Here is an 18,113-nt window from a genome sequence, read left to right as displayed (position 1 = left end):
TTTCTACTAAAAATACAAAATTAGCTGGATGTGATGGCTTGTGCCTGTGATTCCAGCTTCTTGGGAGTCTGAGGCAGGAGAATTGCTTGAATCCAGGAGGCGGAGGTTGTGGTGAGCCAAGATCGTGCCACTGCACTCCAGCCTGGGCAACAAGAGCAAAACTCCATCTCAAAACCCAAAAAAAAACAAAAATCAAAAAACTGTGTTAACTATATAGGCTTAATAAAATGTGTACTATAAAATGAGGTTTGCTATAGTGTGTTAGTATTATCAATTTGGTGTTTTCTAAAATAGGATTTATTGTGTATATTTAAGTTATACAATGTTATGAGATACAAAGATAGTAAAATGGTTACTATAGTGAAGCATATTAACATGTCCATCATCTCAATATGGTGTTATAATTTCTCTCTTTGCATATTCTCATGCGGGGGTCTGTATGAATGAATGTCAATTAGGCTTTAGAAGACCATAGCATCCGCCATGCAAGAATTCTGGAAGCTTTAGAAACTGAAAAGCAAAAAATTGCTAAAGAAGTACAAATTCTACAGCAGAATCGGAGTAATAGGGATAAAACTTTTACAAGTGAGTGTATGCTGATTTTAGTAAATATTTTCTAAAATTATATGTGTTTTTATATGTAAATAATTACTAAAATGTTAGCATTAGTTGCCTTTATATATTCAACCTATTTTATTCTAGTTGTTAACTTTTCTGGATCTAAATAAATTTATATGAGTGGTTGTTTTTGAATATTCAGTTTTTGGAATATTTATTGTATCAATGCTTTAGACTGAATGTTTGTGTCCCCCAAAATTTATATGTTGAATTTATAACCTCCAAGGCAGTGGTGTTAGGAAGTTGGGGGCTTTGGTAGGTGAGTAAGTCATGAGGTTAGAGCCCTTATAGAATTAGTGCCCCTATAAAAGAAGTCACAGAGCGTTCCCTCACCTCTTCCACCAAGTGAGGACATTGCATGAAGACAGTAGTCTGCAACCCAGAACAGGGCCCTCACCAGAACCTGACTGAGGCTGGAACCTTGATCTCAGACTTCCAGCCTCCTGAACTGTGAGCAATAAATTTCTGTTGTTTATAAGCCACGCAGTCTGCCAATTTGTTAATAGTACTGCAACTGGGCAAATAGTAAGCAAAATTTCAATGTGCAGCATGTTTTTTTAAAAAAAATCTTACTCTAATTCTTAATCCTTGCTTTTATGTCTGTTAATAGTTGTGCTTAATCATGGAGAACTTTGTGTGTTTTTCACTTAGACATTTTTTTCTTAAGAGATAATTTTTTTCTAGCTTTACTGAGGTATAATTAACAAATAAAAATTATGTGTATTTAAGGAGTACAACATGATGTTTTTAATACTTTGCAAATGATTACCAAAATCAAGCTAGTAATATATTTATCACCTCACCTAGTTTTTTTTTTTTGTCATGAGGACACTTAGAATATACTCTCTTATTTCAAGTATATAATATAGTAGTATTAATTATAGGCAATTTTCTGTACATTAGACTTCCAGAGTGTATTCATCCTGCATAACTGAAACTTTGTATCCTTTGACTGACATCTTTCCATTCTCCTGTCCTGTATTTCCTGGTACCCATCATTCTACTCTATGTGGCTATGAGTACAACATTTTTAGATTCCACATGTAAGTGAGATCATACAGTATTTATCTTTCTATGTCTGGCTTATTTCGCGTCTGGCTTATTTCACTTTTGATAGTGTTATTAGAGTTTTCTACATGTAAGGTCATGTAATCTGTAAACAAACAATTTTACTTCTTCCTTCTCAGTTTGGATACCTTTTATCTCTTTTTCTTGCCCAACTGGTTTCGTTGGAACTTCCAGTACTATGTTGATTAGAAGTGGTGAGAGTAGGCATCCTTGTCATGTGCCTGATCTTAAAGGAAAAGCTTTCAGCTATTTGCCATTGAAGATGTTAGGTGTGGGCTTGTCCTATATACCCTTTATTATGTTGAGGTACATTCCTCTATACAGTCTATCATAAGAGGATGTTGTATTTTGTCAAATGATCATATGATTTTTATCCTTATTCTGTTAATGTGGTATATAACCTTTATTGATTTGTATGTTAAACCATCCTTGCATCCCAGTGATAAACCCCACTTGATCATGGTGTTTGATCTATGATCCTTTTAATATGCTGTTGGATTTGGTTTGCTAGTATTTTGCTGAAGATTTTTGGATGTGTGTTCATCAGGGATATTGGCCTGTGGTTTTCTGTTCTTGTAGTGTCTTTAGCTGGCTTTAGTATCAGGATAGTGCTGACCTTGCAAAATTAATTGAAAATGTTCCCTCCTCTTCAGCTTTTTGGAAGAGTTTGAGAAGGATTGGCATTAATTCTTCTTCTTCTTTTTTTTTTTTTTGATTCAGAGTTTTGCTCTTATCGCCCAGGCTGGAGTGCAATGACGCGATCTCGGCTCACTTCAACCTCTGCTTTTCAGGTTCAAGCGATTCTCCTGCCTCAGCCTCCCAAGTAGCTGGGATTACAGGGGCACCCGCCACCACACCCAGCTAATTTTTGTATTTTTAGTAGAGATGGGGTTTCACCGTGTTGGCCAGGCTGGTCTAATTATTGTTTAATATTTTGGTAGACTTCACCAGTGAAGGTATTAAGTCCTATGAAACTTTATTTTAGTAGAGATGGGGTTTCACCGTGTTGGCCAGGCTGGTCTAATTATTATTTAATATTTTGGTAGACTTCACCAGTGAAGGTATTAAGTCCTATGAAACTTTTTTTTTTAAAGATGGAGTCTTGTTCTGTTGCCAGGCTGGAGTGCAGTGGCATGATTCCGGCTCACTGCAACCTCTGCCTCCCAGGTTCAAGCGATTCTCCTGCCTCAGCCTCCTGAGTGGCTGGGACTACAGGCGCATGCCACCACACCTGGCTAATTTTTGTATTTTTAGTAGAGATGAGGTTTCACAAGATTGTCCAGGATGATCTTGATCTCCTGACCTTGTGATTCACCTGTCTCAATCTCCCAAAGTGCTGGGATTATAGGCATGAGCCACTCTACCTGGCCCAACTTTTTTTCCTTTTCTTTTTTTTTTTTTGAGATGGAGTTTCGCTGTTATTACCCAGACTGGAGTGCAATGGCACAATCTCGGCTCACTGCAACCTCCACCTTCTGGGTTCAACCAATTCTCCTGTCTCAGCCTCCCGAGTAGCTGGGACTACAGGTGCGCACCACCATGCCCAGCTAATTTTTGTATTTTTAGTAGACAGGGTTCCACCCACCTTGGCCTCCCAAAGTGCTGGGATTATAGGTGTGAGCCACCACACCTGGCCTTTTTTTTTTTTCTTTTATCTTTCAGTCTTCTTGTTGCCCAGGCTGGAGTGCAGTGGTGTAATCGTGACTTGCTGCAACCTCTGCCTCCCAGGCTCAAGCAATTCTCCTGCTTCATCTTCCCAAGTATCTGGGATTACAGGCATGCATACCATGCCCAACTAATTTTTGTATTTTTAGTAGAGACAGGGTTTTACCATGTTGGCCAGGCTGGTCTCAAACTTCTGACCTCAGGTGATCTGCCTGCCTCAGCTTCCCAAAGTGCTGGGATTACAGGTGTGAGCCACCATAGCTGGCCAAGTCCTGGGAGACTTTTGATTGCACTTTTTGACAGTACATTTCTATGTAAAACAGCATGTTTTTAATATAAACTTTTTTTATTATGAAACATTTTTAACTAAAAAAAGTAGAGATTGCTGAAGTAAGCCCTTATATATTTATCCGACTTCAATGATTCAACATGTTCAATCTTGTTGCCACTATCCTCAAACTCCCTGCTTCCCTATTTTGAAGCAAATTCCAGACATCATATCATTTAAGATGTACACACCTCACTGCATATCTCTAAACTAGATAAGGATTCTCCTTTTGCTCTCCGTCTCTCTCTGTCACTCTTTTAAGCATTGCCATGATACTATCACATCTATTTATATTAATGATAATTTCTTACACATCACATATTTACTCCCTATTCAAATTTCCTGGATTGTTTAATCCTTTTTTTTTTTTAACACTTGATTTGTTTGAATCAGGATACCAACATGATCTATACATTGTGTTTGGTAGATGTGCCTTTTAGATCTCTTTTAATCTGTAAATTCACTCTTCTATTTCATCTAATAATTTGTTGAAGAAATCAGATGATTTGTTCTGTAGAATTTCCTGGATTTCTTCGCTGACTGTGTCTCCCTGGTGTTGCTTAACAGGCTCCTCTGTTCCAGTATTCTCTAGAAAGTGGTAGGTAGACCTACAGGCCTATCATATTCAGGTTCAGTTTTTATCAAGAATACTTGGTAGGCATGTTGTACTTTCTGTAACTTCTTTAAAATAACTTAAAAATATTAATACTCTTTTTTTTTTTTTTCCTTTGAGACAGTCTTGCTCTGCCGCCCAGGCTGGAGTGCATTGGAGTGGAGTGGTACAATCTCAGCTCACTGCAACCTCTGCCAGCCAGGTTCAAGCAACTCTCCTGCCTCAGTTTCCAGAGTAGCTGGAACAACAGGCATATGCCACCATGCCTGGCTAATTTTTATATTTTTAGTAGAAATGGTGTTTCACCATGTTGGCCAGGGTGGCTTTGAACTCCTGACCTCAGGTGATCTGCCCGCATCGGCTTCCCAAAGTTGTGGGATTACAGGTGTGAGCCACCACGTCCAGCCAATACTCTTTATTTTCTATTGCCAGAGAGAAATACTTTTATTCTTCTGAGGGCCTAGACAGAGCCTTACAATGATTACTTGATTTTTTAATTCATGTGAATAATGAATGAGTATATCCTTCCAAAAAGCTATTTTACAAAAAAATCTTTTTTTTTTTTTTTTTTTTGAGACAAAGTATTGCTCTGTCTCACATAGACTGGGGTGCAGTGGTGCATAGTTCACTGCAACCTCAAACTCCTGGGCTCAAGTGATCCTCTTGCCTCAGGCTCCCCAGTAGCTAGACTATAGGTACATGCCACCTGACCTGCCTATTTTGTTTTATTTTATTTTGCTTTATTTTATAGAGATAGGGTGTCACTAAGTTGAAGGCCTTGAACTTCTGGCCTTCAAGTGATCTTCCTGCCTCAGCCTCCCAAAATCTTGAGATTATAGACATGAGCCTCTGTGCCCAGTCAGAATCTTAAATTCAAATTAGGAGCTGGGTGCAGTGGCTTGTGCCTATAAGCCTAGCACTTTGGAAGGCTGAGGCATGCAGATTGCTTGAGCCCAGGAGTTCAAGACCAGCCTGAGCAACATGGTGAAACCCCATCTTTACAAAATATAAAAATGTTAGCTGGGTGTGGTGGCATGCACCTGTAGTCCCAGCTCCTTGGAAGGCTGAGATGGGAGATCACTTGACCCGGGGGAGGTTGAGGCTGCAGTGAGCTGTGATAGAGCCACTGCATTACAGTCTGGGTGACAGTGAGACCCTGTCTCAAAAAAAAAAAAAAGAAAAAAGTGAAATTGTGCACCAAATTATTTTCCTTTTGTACTTAAATGTTCTAACATATATATATATATATATATATATATATATATATATATATATATATTTTTTTTTTTTTAATTTTTAGGCAAAATGCAAAAGGATGTGATTCTATATAAGTAAGGCTATAGGATACCCAATACTTGAAAGAATTTAGAAATGAGAAAGAAAAAAGACATTAGAAAAAAAAAATCTTTGTAGATATTAGAAAGAATATAATTGTCTTTAACTTATCTTTTTTATATCAACTAAGTTTCTTACATCTTTCCACAGGCAAAAGACCTCATTTTATAGGAAGAATGTTTTATTTCACCTAATTACTCAAATATCACTTATCGTCTGCAATACAGAGTTAAAACCATTCATTTAAAATCAGAAATTTGTTTTTTTAGAAATTGTTTTGCCTAATTGTTAGTGCCCATGTATGTATTTTGAATCTTTTCTATGTGCTTTGTATTAGCGCAGACAATTTGGAGCTCTATGAAACTCTCAATGATGATTCAGGAAGCCAATGCTATTAGCAGCAAATTGAAAGCATACTATGTTTTTGGCAGGTGAGTAATTAATTATCCCAATTATAAATGTTTTAAACAAGTTGGCTTTTATATCATTTAGTTTCTCTTAAGTCCATTCTACAGCTGTAGGAAAGAGCTGGTATCAGAATCCCCAGTGAAGCTTTAGACTCCCATTTCAGAGCTCATTCTGGAGTAAGAGAGATTTCAACAATTAATATACTAGTATATTTATAAATAGAATAATTTTAGTTGTTTTAGGAATTTGGTTATTTTCTTTTGAGCTGAAAAGTTGGGCTGCGGCAGGAGAATCGCTTGAACCCAGGAGGTGGAGGTTGTAATGAGCCAAGAGCACGCCATTGCACTCCAGCCCGGGCAACAGTGCAAGACTCCATCTCAAAAAAAAAAAAAAAAAGTTTATCAGTATTCCACTGTTCAAAAGGAATATACCTTATTAGAATTTTTTATTTAAAAAAAATTTTTATGTTTTTTTATGTGGTATATACTTATATGATTATTACTATAATAAAAATAGTTAACTGTGGACTTAATCAGTGGACACAATTTTTAGGGAAATTATTCTACTCTAGAAAATTCTTAGTATAAATGGATGTGTGTGTTTTAGGATAATCTTTTTTTGCTTGTTTTTCTTTCAGACATGATGTATCAGATAAAAGTAGTTCTGGCACTTCTATTAGGGTTCGTAACCTAAAACTAGGAATCTCAACATTCTGGAGTCTGGAAAAGTTTGAATACAAACTTGCAGCAATGAAAGAACTTTATGAGGTTTGGAATATTATTAAAATCTCTATAAACTTTTTAAAATAGAAAGGTATAAAAGTTCAAGTATCTGCTTTTGGTGAAAAATATATATATATAAAAGTAACATATTCTCCATATAGAAAATTTGGGAAATAAAAGGCAGTCTGTTAATTCCCTAAACCAACCAGTATTAACAATTATATATATTTACTTTGCATTTAAATGGAGTTTTATTGGGTTGTTTTAATACAGTCCTAAGTATAATAGAGAAATTTAATAGCTGAATCTATTGTTATAATTGTATATTTTTAAAATTTTTACATTTAAGTTAAGGAAAGAAGAAATTTGTTAGACATAAATCATATGACATCGTTTGAAATGATCTTCCTATGCCTAATATACGTTTCTGCATATTTGCATTTCTCCGTTGCTGTGCTTTGTGTGCTTCCGTCTGCTGCCTATTACAGTCACAACTAAAAAATCTCTGTACATATTAGTTTTAAATATCTTATTTTCCCATCTTTTATTTTCCAAAATGAAACTAAAAATGTGAATACAGTTTGATGCTCACCAACAAATTGCTTACCAGAAATATTGCCATTTACCAATGTTACCAGTTTGCATTTTACCGGTGTGTGTGTATGTATTTTTTTTTAATAGAGACAAAGTCTTGCTATGTTACCCCTGGCTTCAAACAGTCCTCTCATCTTAGCCTCCCACAGTGTTGAGATTGCAGGCATGAGCCATTGTGTCCAACCTGTATTTTAATAACTAGTAAATCTGGCGATTTGACTCTTGTTTCTTTATGGGTAAAGTATATGTTCATACCCTTTGAATTTTTTGTTAAATGAAATGTAGGAAATTAGCTAATATAGCTATAAAAGTTATTTCTATATTTTGATAAGCCTTTATATTTATCATATACTTTTTTTCCTGATTATATCATCTTTTCGTTGGTTTCATTTTGTTATGCAGGCATTTTTAATTTGGTAAATTTGAATCCATCTATTATTCCAGAGATCTTGCTGAAACATTTTACAACCCCTGAATTTTCTTTTAATTAAAAAAAAAAGTTCACATCTTTGAATCACGTAGAATTTATTATGGTGTTTTGTGAGTGGTATGAATTTAAAGTTTATGTCATTATCTAATTGTCCATAAAATTATCCCTGAAATAGTTGCAACATATATTAAATTGTTGCATTGCTACTATTTGTCAAATGTACTACCTTTAAATAATGTGACTCTATATGGAACTATATACTACTTAGAGCATTATAGTAATGAAGGTATTATATGGAAAAACTTAGAGGATGCTGCCAAATTGTAGCCTAACACTTGAATTGTTTAATGGATAAATGAAAATAAAAATAAAATAAAACAAAGGAAAAGAGTTAAATTCATTTTATCATTATAAGGTAAAGGCAATAATTAATGAATTAGAAATTAATAAATATAAGTTCTTATTCTTTGAAAATATAAATGTGATTTTAGAAATAAGTGACATTTAAGTAAACATAAAGAAAACATTTAAAAATTATATTACCTATAAAACTTCATCTAATAAATTTGACAATTTCCTACAAAGAAGAGGCTTTTTAAAAAAAGATAAATTATCAAAGTTGACTTCATAGGTGAATAACCATGCAGTAATTTGAAACGTTAGTCAACAGACTGCCCTCAAAAAAAAAAAGTGTAGGAAGAGAGGTGATAATCTCAGACACTCTTATGAGTAAGCTCTTTTAAATTGCCAAAGAACAGGTAAATCTTATTCTGTTTAAACTGTTCTAGATTAAACTATTCTAGAACATAGCAATAAATAGAAAGTATCAGTTTATTTTATGCTAGAATAACTGATTAAAAACAAAACAAGCAAAAACCAAAAAACTGAAAAGATGACTCAAAAGAGAATTACGAACCAATCTTTTTTTTTTTTTTTTTTTGAGACAGTCTTGCTCTGTCGCCCAGGCTATAGTTCAGTGGTGTGGTCTCGGTTCACTGCAACCTCCATCTCCCAGGTTCAAGTGATTCTCCTGCCCTCAGCATCCCAAGTAGCTGGGACTACAGGCACATGCCATCACGACCAATTAATTTTTGTATTTTGAGTATAGTTGAGGTTTCACCGTGTTGGCCAGGTTGGTCTCGATCTTAACCTCCTGATCCTCCTGCCTTGGTCTCCCAAAGTGCTGGGATTACAGGCATGAGCCACTGCACCCGGCCTACCAACCAATCTTAATATGAACATAGCTATAAAAATTCTAGAAGAAATTTTAGCAGGGTTGGGCGTAGTGGCTAATGCCTGTAATCCCAACGCTTTGGGAGGCTGAGGCTGGAGGATCACTTGAGCCCAGGAGTTCACAACCGTCTGGGTAGCATAGTTTTTGTTAGTTTGCCTGTTTGTTTTGAGATGGAGTCTTGCCCTGTTGCTCAGGCTGGAGTGCAGTGGTGTAGTCTTGGCTCACTGCAACCACCACTTCCCAGGTTCAAGCAATTCTTGTTCCTCAGCCTCCTGAGTAGCTGAGATTACAAGCGCATGCCATCATGCCCAGCTAATTTCTGTTTGTATTTTTAGTAGAGTCAGCATTTCACCATGTTGGCCACACTGATCTCAAATTTCTGACCTCAGCTGATCCGCCTGCCTTGGCCTCTCAAAGTGCTAGGATTACAGATGTGAGCTACCATGCCCGGCCAATGCTGTCTCTTTTACAAAAATTCTAAAAATTAGACAGATGTGGTGGTGTGTGCCTGTATTCCTAACTGCTTGGAAGGCTGAGGTGAGAGGATTGCTTAAACCTGGAAGGTCAAGGCTGCCTTCTAATCCCAGCACTTTGGAAGGCTGAGGTGGGAGGATAACTTGAGCCCAGGAGTTTGATACCAGCCTTGTCTCTACAAAAGGAAAAAAGAGAATCTTACACCACGAAGAAGTAGGGTTTATGCCAGAAACACAAGGTATATTCATAAGAGAAAATCCAAAAAGGCTGAAAGGAATCATACCAAAGTATTGACAGTGTTTATGTGTAAATGATGGGTTTATGAGTGGTTTTAATTTTTTTCTTTGTGTTTATATGTATTAATAATTTCAAAATTTTCTACAATTAATATGAATTGTGTTTTTAGAACAATAAAAGCAGTATGAAGGTCATTTGATTATGCTTGCCTTGATACATACTTTAAAACCTAGTTGTTGAATTACCCTAGGTTTAACTTACGTCCTGCTTTTAACCATTCATTGCAATTGTTTTAACTCATTTTTCTATGTAATGATACTGTCTCTGAATCAAGTTCTATGTAGCATTTTGGTAGAATTGTAATTATTATTACTTTAAATATATAAAATATAGATTATAATCCTGATCAATATATTTAACCAGGAAGTGACTATCTCTTAATTTTGTCAGATTATTCTTTTATGTCTCTGCTGAGGATTTTATTGTTTGTGTTTTTATTATTCTTATAAATTCAAAGTTTATTATTCCCGAATTGTTTAATGATTTCTACTGTTTTTATTAAAAGTAGATGTCTTTTAATATCATCCCCATCATTGTATGATTAATTTTTAATTTGATCAGGAATGATTTTTTTAGACCTATCAGATAATATATATCCTTGCTAATTTTATGGTTTAAATGTAACAAAGGATTTAATCTTTGTTTTCTTAGTTGCTAAACATTTTTCGCCTCAAATTGACTGAAACTGTATATTGTATTTTTCTTAGAGTAATGGTAGTAACAGGGGTGAAGATGTCTTTTGTGATCCTGAGGACGAATGGGAACCCGACATTACAGATGCAGCAGTTTCTTCACTTTCTAGAAGGAGGTAAAGACATTTTTGTTACTGGTTTTCTTGCTCTGTGTGTGTGTGTGTGTGTGTGTGTGGGTGTGGGTGTATGTGTGTGTAAATTGTATTATTTTAAGAGAACCATTGTCATGATAGGTATGTCTAGACAAAAAACCCAGAAATATAAGAGGAATAGTATGTTAATGGTCATTACAGCACTTAGGGCATTAAATGGTTTATTAATCAGTTAGAAGATAAATCAAATTTCGTTGTTTCATCATATAAGTGTTAAGAGCAACTTAGGGTAGCACAAATTAAATTTTCCATAAAAATGAGTAGTATTTACTACTTTTAAGTAGCTCTTTCTCAATGACTTGGTGTCTTCTATAATATTTTCTTTTACATTACAGAATTTTAAATGCAGTGAAGTTAGTATGAACTCCACAAAAGAATAAATCATGGTGATAGACCACTTTTATATGTAACCAATGTTGCTTATTAACTCGAAACGTAAAAGACTTCCATGGTGAATAATAGATGCTTTTCAAGGAAAAACTAGTTCTCCTTAGACCTCAGATGCTTAGATTATGTAGAGAAGCAAAATAGTGTCATGGAAAGGCCTCGGAGCCAATTTAGCCTCCTAGTTTGGTTTGGTTTTTAAGCAAATGTTTCTTTGATGGCTACTGTCTGCCATGCCCTGAGGAAGCAAAGATGAATACAAAATATCCCCTGTCCCGAAAGGCCAGAAATTGAGGAAAGTAGAGGCAGGAGCAGTTGACAAAATCCTGAACTAAGGCTGGACAGAAGGATTTTAAATGCAGTGAAGAGGAAAGTCGAGTTTTCTGCTTATTCAGGCTGCAGAATCAACAGGATGCGGAGACTGGCTCTGGGGCTGAAGGTGTGACGGGTGCAAGGATGACTCCTGGTTTTAAATTGGGTGACTGCCAAGAGGGAAGTGGTGTTACCTGAGATAAAGCATAACAGGAGTTTAATTTTAAATATGAAGAATTTAAGATATTCTCAAGGGACATCCAGGTGTATATTCAGGTTTAGAACTTTGGTGGATGGAGCTGGGGATTTTCAGGATATAAGGGTCAATAGTATTCATCTGTCAGCAGAAGCATTATTGTTATTAAGAGCATTTATTAAATACTAAGCCTTGTCTCAGCTAGTACTCACCACAAACTATGAAGTAGATATTGTCATTACCCTCATTTTACAGATGAAGAAACTGAGACTTTAGAGACGTGAAGTGACGTGTGCAAAGTCACAGCACTGATAGGAGGAACAGCTGAATTTGAGTGACTCCAAAGCTCCTGATTTTCTTAACTGCTATGCCATATCGCCTCTTCGTTGCATATGAAAGAGTAGCATCCTCTGTTTAAGCGAATTGTTTTATGTTTTTTTTAAACTTCATTGCCTTCAGCTGCAGATCAGGATCCATTTGGGTTTCTTTTTTTTTTTTTGAGATGGAGTTTCACTCTTGTTGCCCAGGCTGGAGTGCTCACAGCAACCTCTGCCTCCCAGGTTAGAGTGATTCACCTGCCTCAGCCTACCAGGTAGCTGGGATTACAGGCATGGGCTACCACACCTGGCTACTTTTGTTAGCAGAGATGGGGTTTCCCCACGTTGGTCAGGCTGGTCTTGAACTCCCGACCTCAGGTGATCCACCCGCTTTGGCCTCTCAAAGTGCTGGGATTACAGGCGTGAGCCACTGCACCCAGCCTCCATTTGGGTTTCTAAATCGTTTTAGGCCTATAGCATTGTTTTTGACTTGGCTTATTTTAAACTCATTTATAATTTTCCTTAAAGAGTTGAAACTATTTTATGGCAACTTTCCCCCTATTATTTCTGCTTTGTCACATGCTAACCTCTAAGCTACAATAAGAAATTGCTAACACATAATAAGCATTATTCTGAATGAAATACAATGCATAGCTTTTATACAGAAATCAGCTTTTTGAGTGTAGGGAACATGTCTGTATCCCCTACAATATAGGATAGTAAAAAGGTCACAAGCTCTGTTATCAGGGTCCTGGGTTCTAATCTATGCTCAGTGTGGTCATGGACAAGTGACATTACATCTCTAAGCTTCAGTTTTCTCATCTGTAAAATGAAGACAGTCATATATACCTACTTTACAGGGATTTATCATTAAGATTAAATGAGGTCCTATGTATAGAGCATCTGCTGCTCCTGCTTTGTCTACTGTGACCACCATGATTGACAACATGGGACTGATGATGATCATGTTGCAGAGTTGTTACAAGGATTAGAGACAGTACGTGTAAAGCTCCTCTTACAGTGGGTGAGCATTCAATAAATGGCAGCTCTGATTAATATTGGATGCTTAATATATATTGAATAAGATTAAATCTTAGAATACAGAGAAGCTATGGATTCTGTCCAGTACTGGTAACAGATGATAATATCTTCAAGTGATTTGTCTTGAGGACTTGACAGAGCTGGTCTCTGGCACTGAAGTGAGCTAAAAATGGTCCTTAGGTGAAATTGGGTAGATAGAGCTTGAGATATATTTAAGCCAACCTAGAATAACATAAACCTCCCCAAAATTTAAACCAGACCAACAAATTCATCAGAGAATGATTTATGAATATCTTTGGATCTTATGATTACTAGTTTTGTATCATTTTTATTGTAAACAGATTTAAACTTTGTATATTTAGAAATGTAAATCACAATATAACCATTGATAATTAATGAGCATTAAACTTTTAGCCTACTGAATGTTGGTAATTTACATCTTATTTTCTGTTAACTTTTAAGTAATAATAGGGAATCAGCAGAAGTTTAAAATGTTATCAAAAATCAAAACATCTCAATACGTTCTAAGATTTTGAAATTGGGTATTTTCATTTGACAGAGATATTTTTGGGAACTTCTATAATTTAAAAGTACCATATTTTTAAAAAATGAATTGCTCTTAGTCTGAGACCTTGTATATGAAGTTTCAGCCTTGTAAGAATGTTTATGACAGAATTCCAAACTCTGAGAATGCCTGCAGGTAATGGAAACAGTGACAGATTCTTAACTATAGAACTTCTACTGGACAATGATATGCCACAGTTGTTCTGCAATAAAATAGACTGGTTTGGCTCCCTATAAATTTTGATATATACTGTTGACAGTTAAAAGTAAATTTCCTCCTGAGGTTAAGTAAAAGGTCTTTGAAAGGAATATGACAAGCATTTTATTTGGGTTTAAACATTGTTTAACTATGAAATTGTTGCAAGAATAACTGTTTTACTAGTTTAGATTTGCTGTAATCATATACCCTTTTTTCACCCCTAGTAGAAAAAGTAATATTTGAGAATTGATATTTTCTTTCCCTTTTATCAGTCCTATTTCTGTGTTTTGGTTTTTTTTTGTTTTTGTTTTTTGGTTTTTTTTTTTTTTGGTAGGAGTTCATGGGGTCAATTTTATATTTGAAACATTTAGGCTACTACTGATAGAATGCTTTGGCTTAATAATCTTTTCAACAATAGTATTTTTCTTTGAGTGGCCAACAGTAGTAGAGAGTTCTGTTAGGAAAAATGCTTCAAAGGATCCACTCAGTTTAGATTTAGATCACTGCTTGAGTAGTTTCATTGACATAGGAGTTGGAGTTTGATTTTATAAAATTTATAGATGAATGGCAAAATAGAGGTAGGCTGCTTTCTCCAGTAGCAGAAAGGGTAGCCTGTGTTTTCAAGAAGCAGACAGAAAGAAAATTACCTTAGACAGTCAAGCAAACTCAAGGCAGAAAGTGGGGCATTTTTATATGCTGAGGAAAAAGGTCAGCAAAAAGAGCAATTGGAGATAGAAGCATTTCTTCCATTTGTACTACTGCTGCACTTCACAGGTGTTATGCTTTATACAGAGTGTAGCAGATATTTACTTAAATGCTTATTTACCTAAATCATATCCTGTTTAAAATCTTTCCTTGAAACGTTGGGTATACATGGACACAAAGAAGTGAACAATAGACACTAGGGCCTATTTGAGGGTGGTAGGTGGGAGGAAGCTGAGGACTGAACAACTGTTTAATGCCTTCAGGTATTACGCCTGTTACCTATGTGACAAAATTATCTGTAGACCAAACCCCCACAGCACGAAATTTACCCATGTAACAAACCTACACATATACTCCTTAATCCTAAAATAAAATTTGGAGAGAAAATAAATAAATCCAAACTTGGCCACTTAAAAAAATAAGATAAAATCCTTCCCTGGATAATCTGCTCAGGATAAAACCCCAGCTTTATTGCCATATGAAGACCAACTCAAGCAGGCCCCTGCACACCTCCCAGCCTCATCCCTTGCTGCTCTCTCTCTTACATCATGGGCCGCAGTCCTTCTGAACCTTGTTTGGTTCTTAGCATTCATTTATCATCAAGTCTTTCTTCCTGTTGCTTGTGTCTGAGACACTATTCCCTGCTTCCCAGGCCTGCCCTCTGTTTGGCTTTTACTCATCCTTAAGGGTCCCTGCTCCAAGAAGGCCCCCCTGACTTCTTGGGCCAGGTTAAGTTCTTTTATAGAGTCTGTCACAACATTCTATGCCTTCATCACATTCATCACTTTCTTGCAATTATTTGCCTAATTGATCTCTTTTGTTCTGCCTAGAACAGTGTTGATAAACAGTAAAATTCTTACTCAATTGACCAAATGAATTTTTTCCTTTGATGAAAATTTTTATTGAAAAACACACATATGAATGTCCATTTTCTTAGAGAACTTATAAATATTCTTAATATTTATTATCCTATGTGGTAAAACACTACTAATCTAATGGTTTCTCTTTTTCAGGAGCAGGAGTTTGATGAAGAATGGAAGAATTTCTGGTTGTTTACATGATATACAAGTCCACCCAATTAAGAATTTGCATTCTTCACATTCATCAGGTATTTTTTTTTCCACATTTTTTGTATGACAAGAAAAGCATTAAATCCTAGCTCAACCGTTAAATTTTTTCTTATTCTTGTGCAAATCATTTCATTTCCTAGAAGCTTCCATTTCCTCTAAAATGAGGAGGTTGGATCAACAGCCCCTTCCACTTCAAAAATTCTGTGCTCTGTATAATTTATTTCAAAGTCTTTTAGTAGAGTAACTAATTCAAATGTGGAAGACGTGTATGTTCCAAAATATATGAGAATATTACTTCCTCACAAGTGAAAAAGCAAAGTGCAGCAGATTATGTATCATATTCTATCATTTGTGTGGAGGAGGAGAAAAAAGAAGACGTGGACATAGATGCTTGTAAATGAATAAGGTCTCTCTGGAGAACTACACCAAAACCCCAAAGTCCCAAAGTGCTGGTTGTACATGGGAGTGTGGGGTTAGGGACAGGACAGGAAGGAAGACACCCTTTTCACTGCATACCATTTGGTTTCTTCTGAATTTTGCATAATGATCTACGTATCATCTATCCCAAAGTTATTTTAATTTTTTTTAAAAGTTAAAGAATTATTCCTCTGAATAATTATTTTGTACCAATACGTATTATAATGTTAGTTTATCTGTAGAAGGAGAAGATACACTGTAAATTTTGTATGTGTAACTACCTTTAATAATTACAATTTAAATATTACTACCTGCCGGGCCAGGCTCAGTAGCTCACACCTATAATCCCAGCACTTTGGAAGGCCAAGGCAGGGGGATCATGAGGTCAAGGATTGACACCATCCTGGCTAACATGGTGAAATTCCGTCTCTACTAAAAATACAAAAAATTAGCCGGGTATTGTGACACATACCTGTAGTCCCAGCTGTTCAGGAGGCTGAAGCAGGAGAATGGCTTGAACCCAGGAGGCGGAGGTTGCAGTGAGCCAAGATTGCACCATTGCACTCCAACCTGGGCAACAAGAGTAAAACTCTGTCTCAAAAGAAAAAAAAAATTACTACCTACTAACCATAGACTACTACGTAGCAATGAAGAAGAGGGAATGACTGATTCACGCAAAATGTGGGTGAATTCCAGAAACATAACATTGAGTGAAAGAAGCCAGATCCAAAAGAGTATATACTACATGATTCCTTTTATATGAAGTTCAAGGATGGGCAAGCTAAACCATGGTGACCAAAGCCAGAGTAGTTTAGAATTGAATAGTGGTTACCTCTGTTGGGAGTTAGTAACTGGGAAGAAGAAGCCTGTTGGGTTGGGATGGGATGGTGGAAATGTTGTATACAGTACATTGAGCTAAGTGGGGGTTACAGATATATGCATATATTAAAAAAAAAATCTGTACACTTAGGAAACAAAAATTTTAAACTAGTTATGCAACATAATATATATGATAAAGGTCCTAATGGAATATGAGTAGCCATAAAAGGTATTATATCTCATCTTGACTTTAAATTTTAGGAATTAGGGTTTCTTTCAGGAAGATAATTATCCTACTACTTATTTAATCTAAGGTAGATTAAAATATGCTGTGGGTTTTTTATTCCTAGTATAATAAAAAGATGTATATCTGTGGTAACTTATTTATTCAATATTATTCGAGTAGATATTTTACAAAAATAATTTTAAGGAAAGTCAGATATAGAAAAGGTCTTTGCTTATTTGCAGTTTGCAAAGACAGAAATGGAAACCCACATGTGAACTTAGTAGGACCCCATCTGGGCAGCTGTGAGTGGTGGAAGGGGGACCAGGCCTGGAGGTGAGGGGCTATACCCCACCGTCTAGCACTTTCTAGCTTTGGGAAGTTGGGCAAGTATCTTAACTTCTAAAATTAAGGGCCATATTTTGCCTGTATTTTTGCAGATCTTTCTAAAATGTTTTTGTTGGATTTTGGAATGCATTAATACAATTATCTTTTAAAATAGAGAATATATAGTTAACTGTTCTCAATGACTGTAATATAGTCATTATCATCATAATGATATTGAGTCATCGTTACTCTACTATAGCTTTGGGTTTTGTAGCTTTTCTTTTTTCTCTTTCCAAACCAAACTCTTACTTTGTTCTAGTTTTTTGTATATTCTCCAACCTATGCCTTTATTCTCCCTCCTTTTAGTTTGCTGCTTTTAAACACCTATAAAGTGGACCAGAAAACTTAATCTTGCCTTAAATAGGAATCATTATACTCATATATTAGCACTCCAGGATAAAGTTATTTCCAGGGGCTCTGAATGAGCTCTTTCAAGCTTTTCATTTACTTCTGGTTTAGACAGTGCTTAGAAAATCCATTTCCCAGAGATGTGCTGTATTAACTGTATATAATCAGTTGATTGTAATATACCCTGAGGAGGAACTAATATAAAGTAGAGGTACTGAGACATTACTTTTGTTTGTTTGTTTTTTGAGATACAGTTTCACTCTTTTTGCCCAGGCTGGAGTGCAATGGCGGGATCTCGGCTCGCTGTACTCTACCTCCTAGGTTCAAGTGATTCTCTTGCCTCAGCCTCCTGAGTAGCTGGAATTACAGGTGCCTACCACCATGTCCAGCTAGTTTTGTATTTTTAGTAGAGACAGAATATCCCCATGTTGGTCAGGCTGGTCTCGAACTCCTGACCTCAGGTGATATGCCCAACTTGGCCTCCCAAAGTGCTGGGATTAT

At 36.0% G+C, this 18,113-nt stretch overlaps 1 protein-coding gene across 3 annotated transcripts in view; it reads left to right on the top strand.

Annotated features, from left to right (window-relative positions):
* Nucleotides 1-18,113, top strand: part of KIF14 (kinesin family member 14) — a 76,818-nt gene that overhangs the window by 44,394 nt on the left and 14,311 nt on the right. For all 3 annotated transcript variants that reach the window (XM_017966582.4, XM_078356425.1, XM_035280736.3), the window contains exons 19-23: nucleotides 459-585; nucleotides 5,965-6,058; nucleotides 6,673-6,802; nucleotides 10,494-10,594; nucleotides 15,362-15,456. In XM_017966582.4, coding sequence (XP_017822071.4) covers nucleotides 459-585; nucleotides 5,965-6,058; nucleotides 6,673-6,802; nucleotides 10,494-10,594; nucleotides 15,362-15,456 — 547 coding nt within the window. The remainder of the gene's footprint in view (nucleotides 1-458; nucleotides 586-5,964; nucleotides 6,059-6,672; nucleotides 6,803-10,493; nucleotides 10,595-15,361; nucleotides 15,457-18,113) is intronic.

Source organism: Callithrix jacchus, chromosome 19, assembly GCF_049354715.1.
Source record: "Callithrix jacchus isolate 240 chromosome 19, calJac240_pri, whole genome shotgun sequence".
NCBI lineage: Eukaryota > Metazoa > Chordata > Mammalia > Primates > Cebidae > Callithrix > Callithrix jacchus.
Note: the sequence above shows the minus strand (reverse complement) of the source record. Positions and strands in the feature narration are given on the sequence as shown.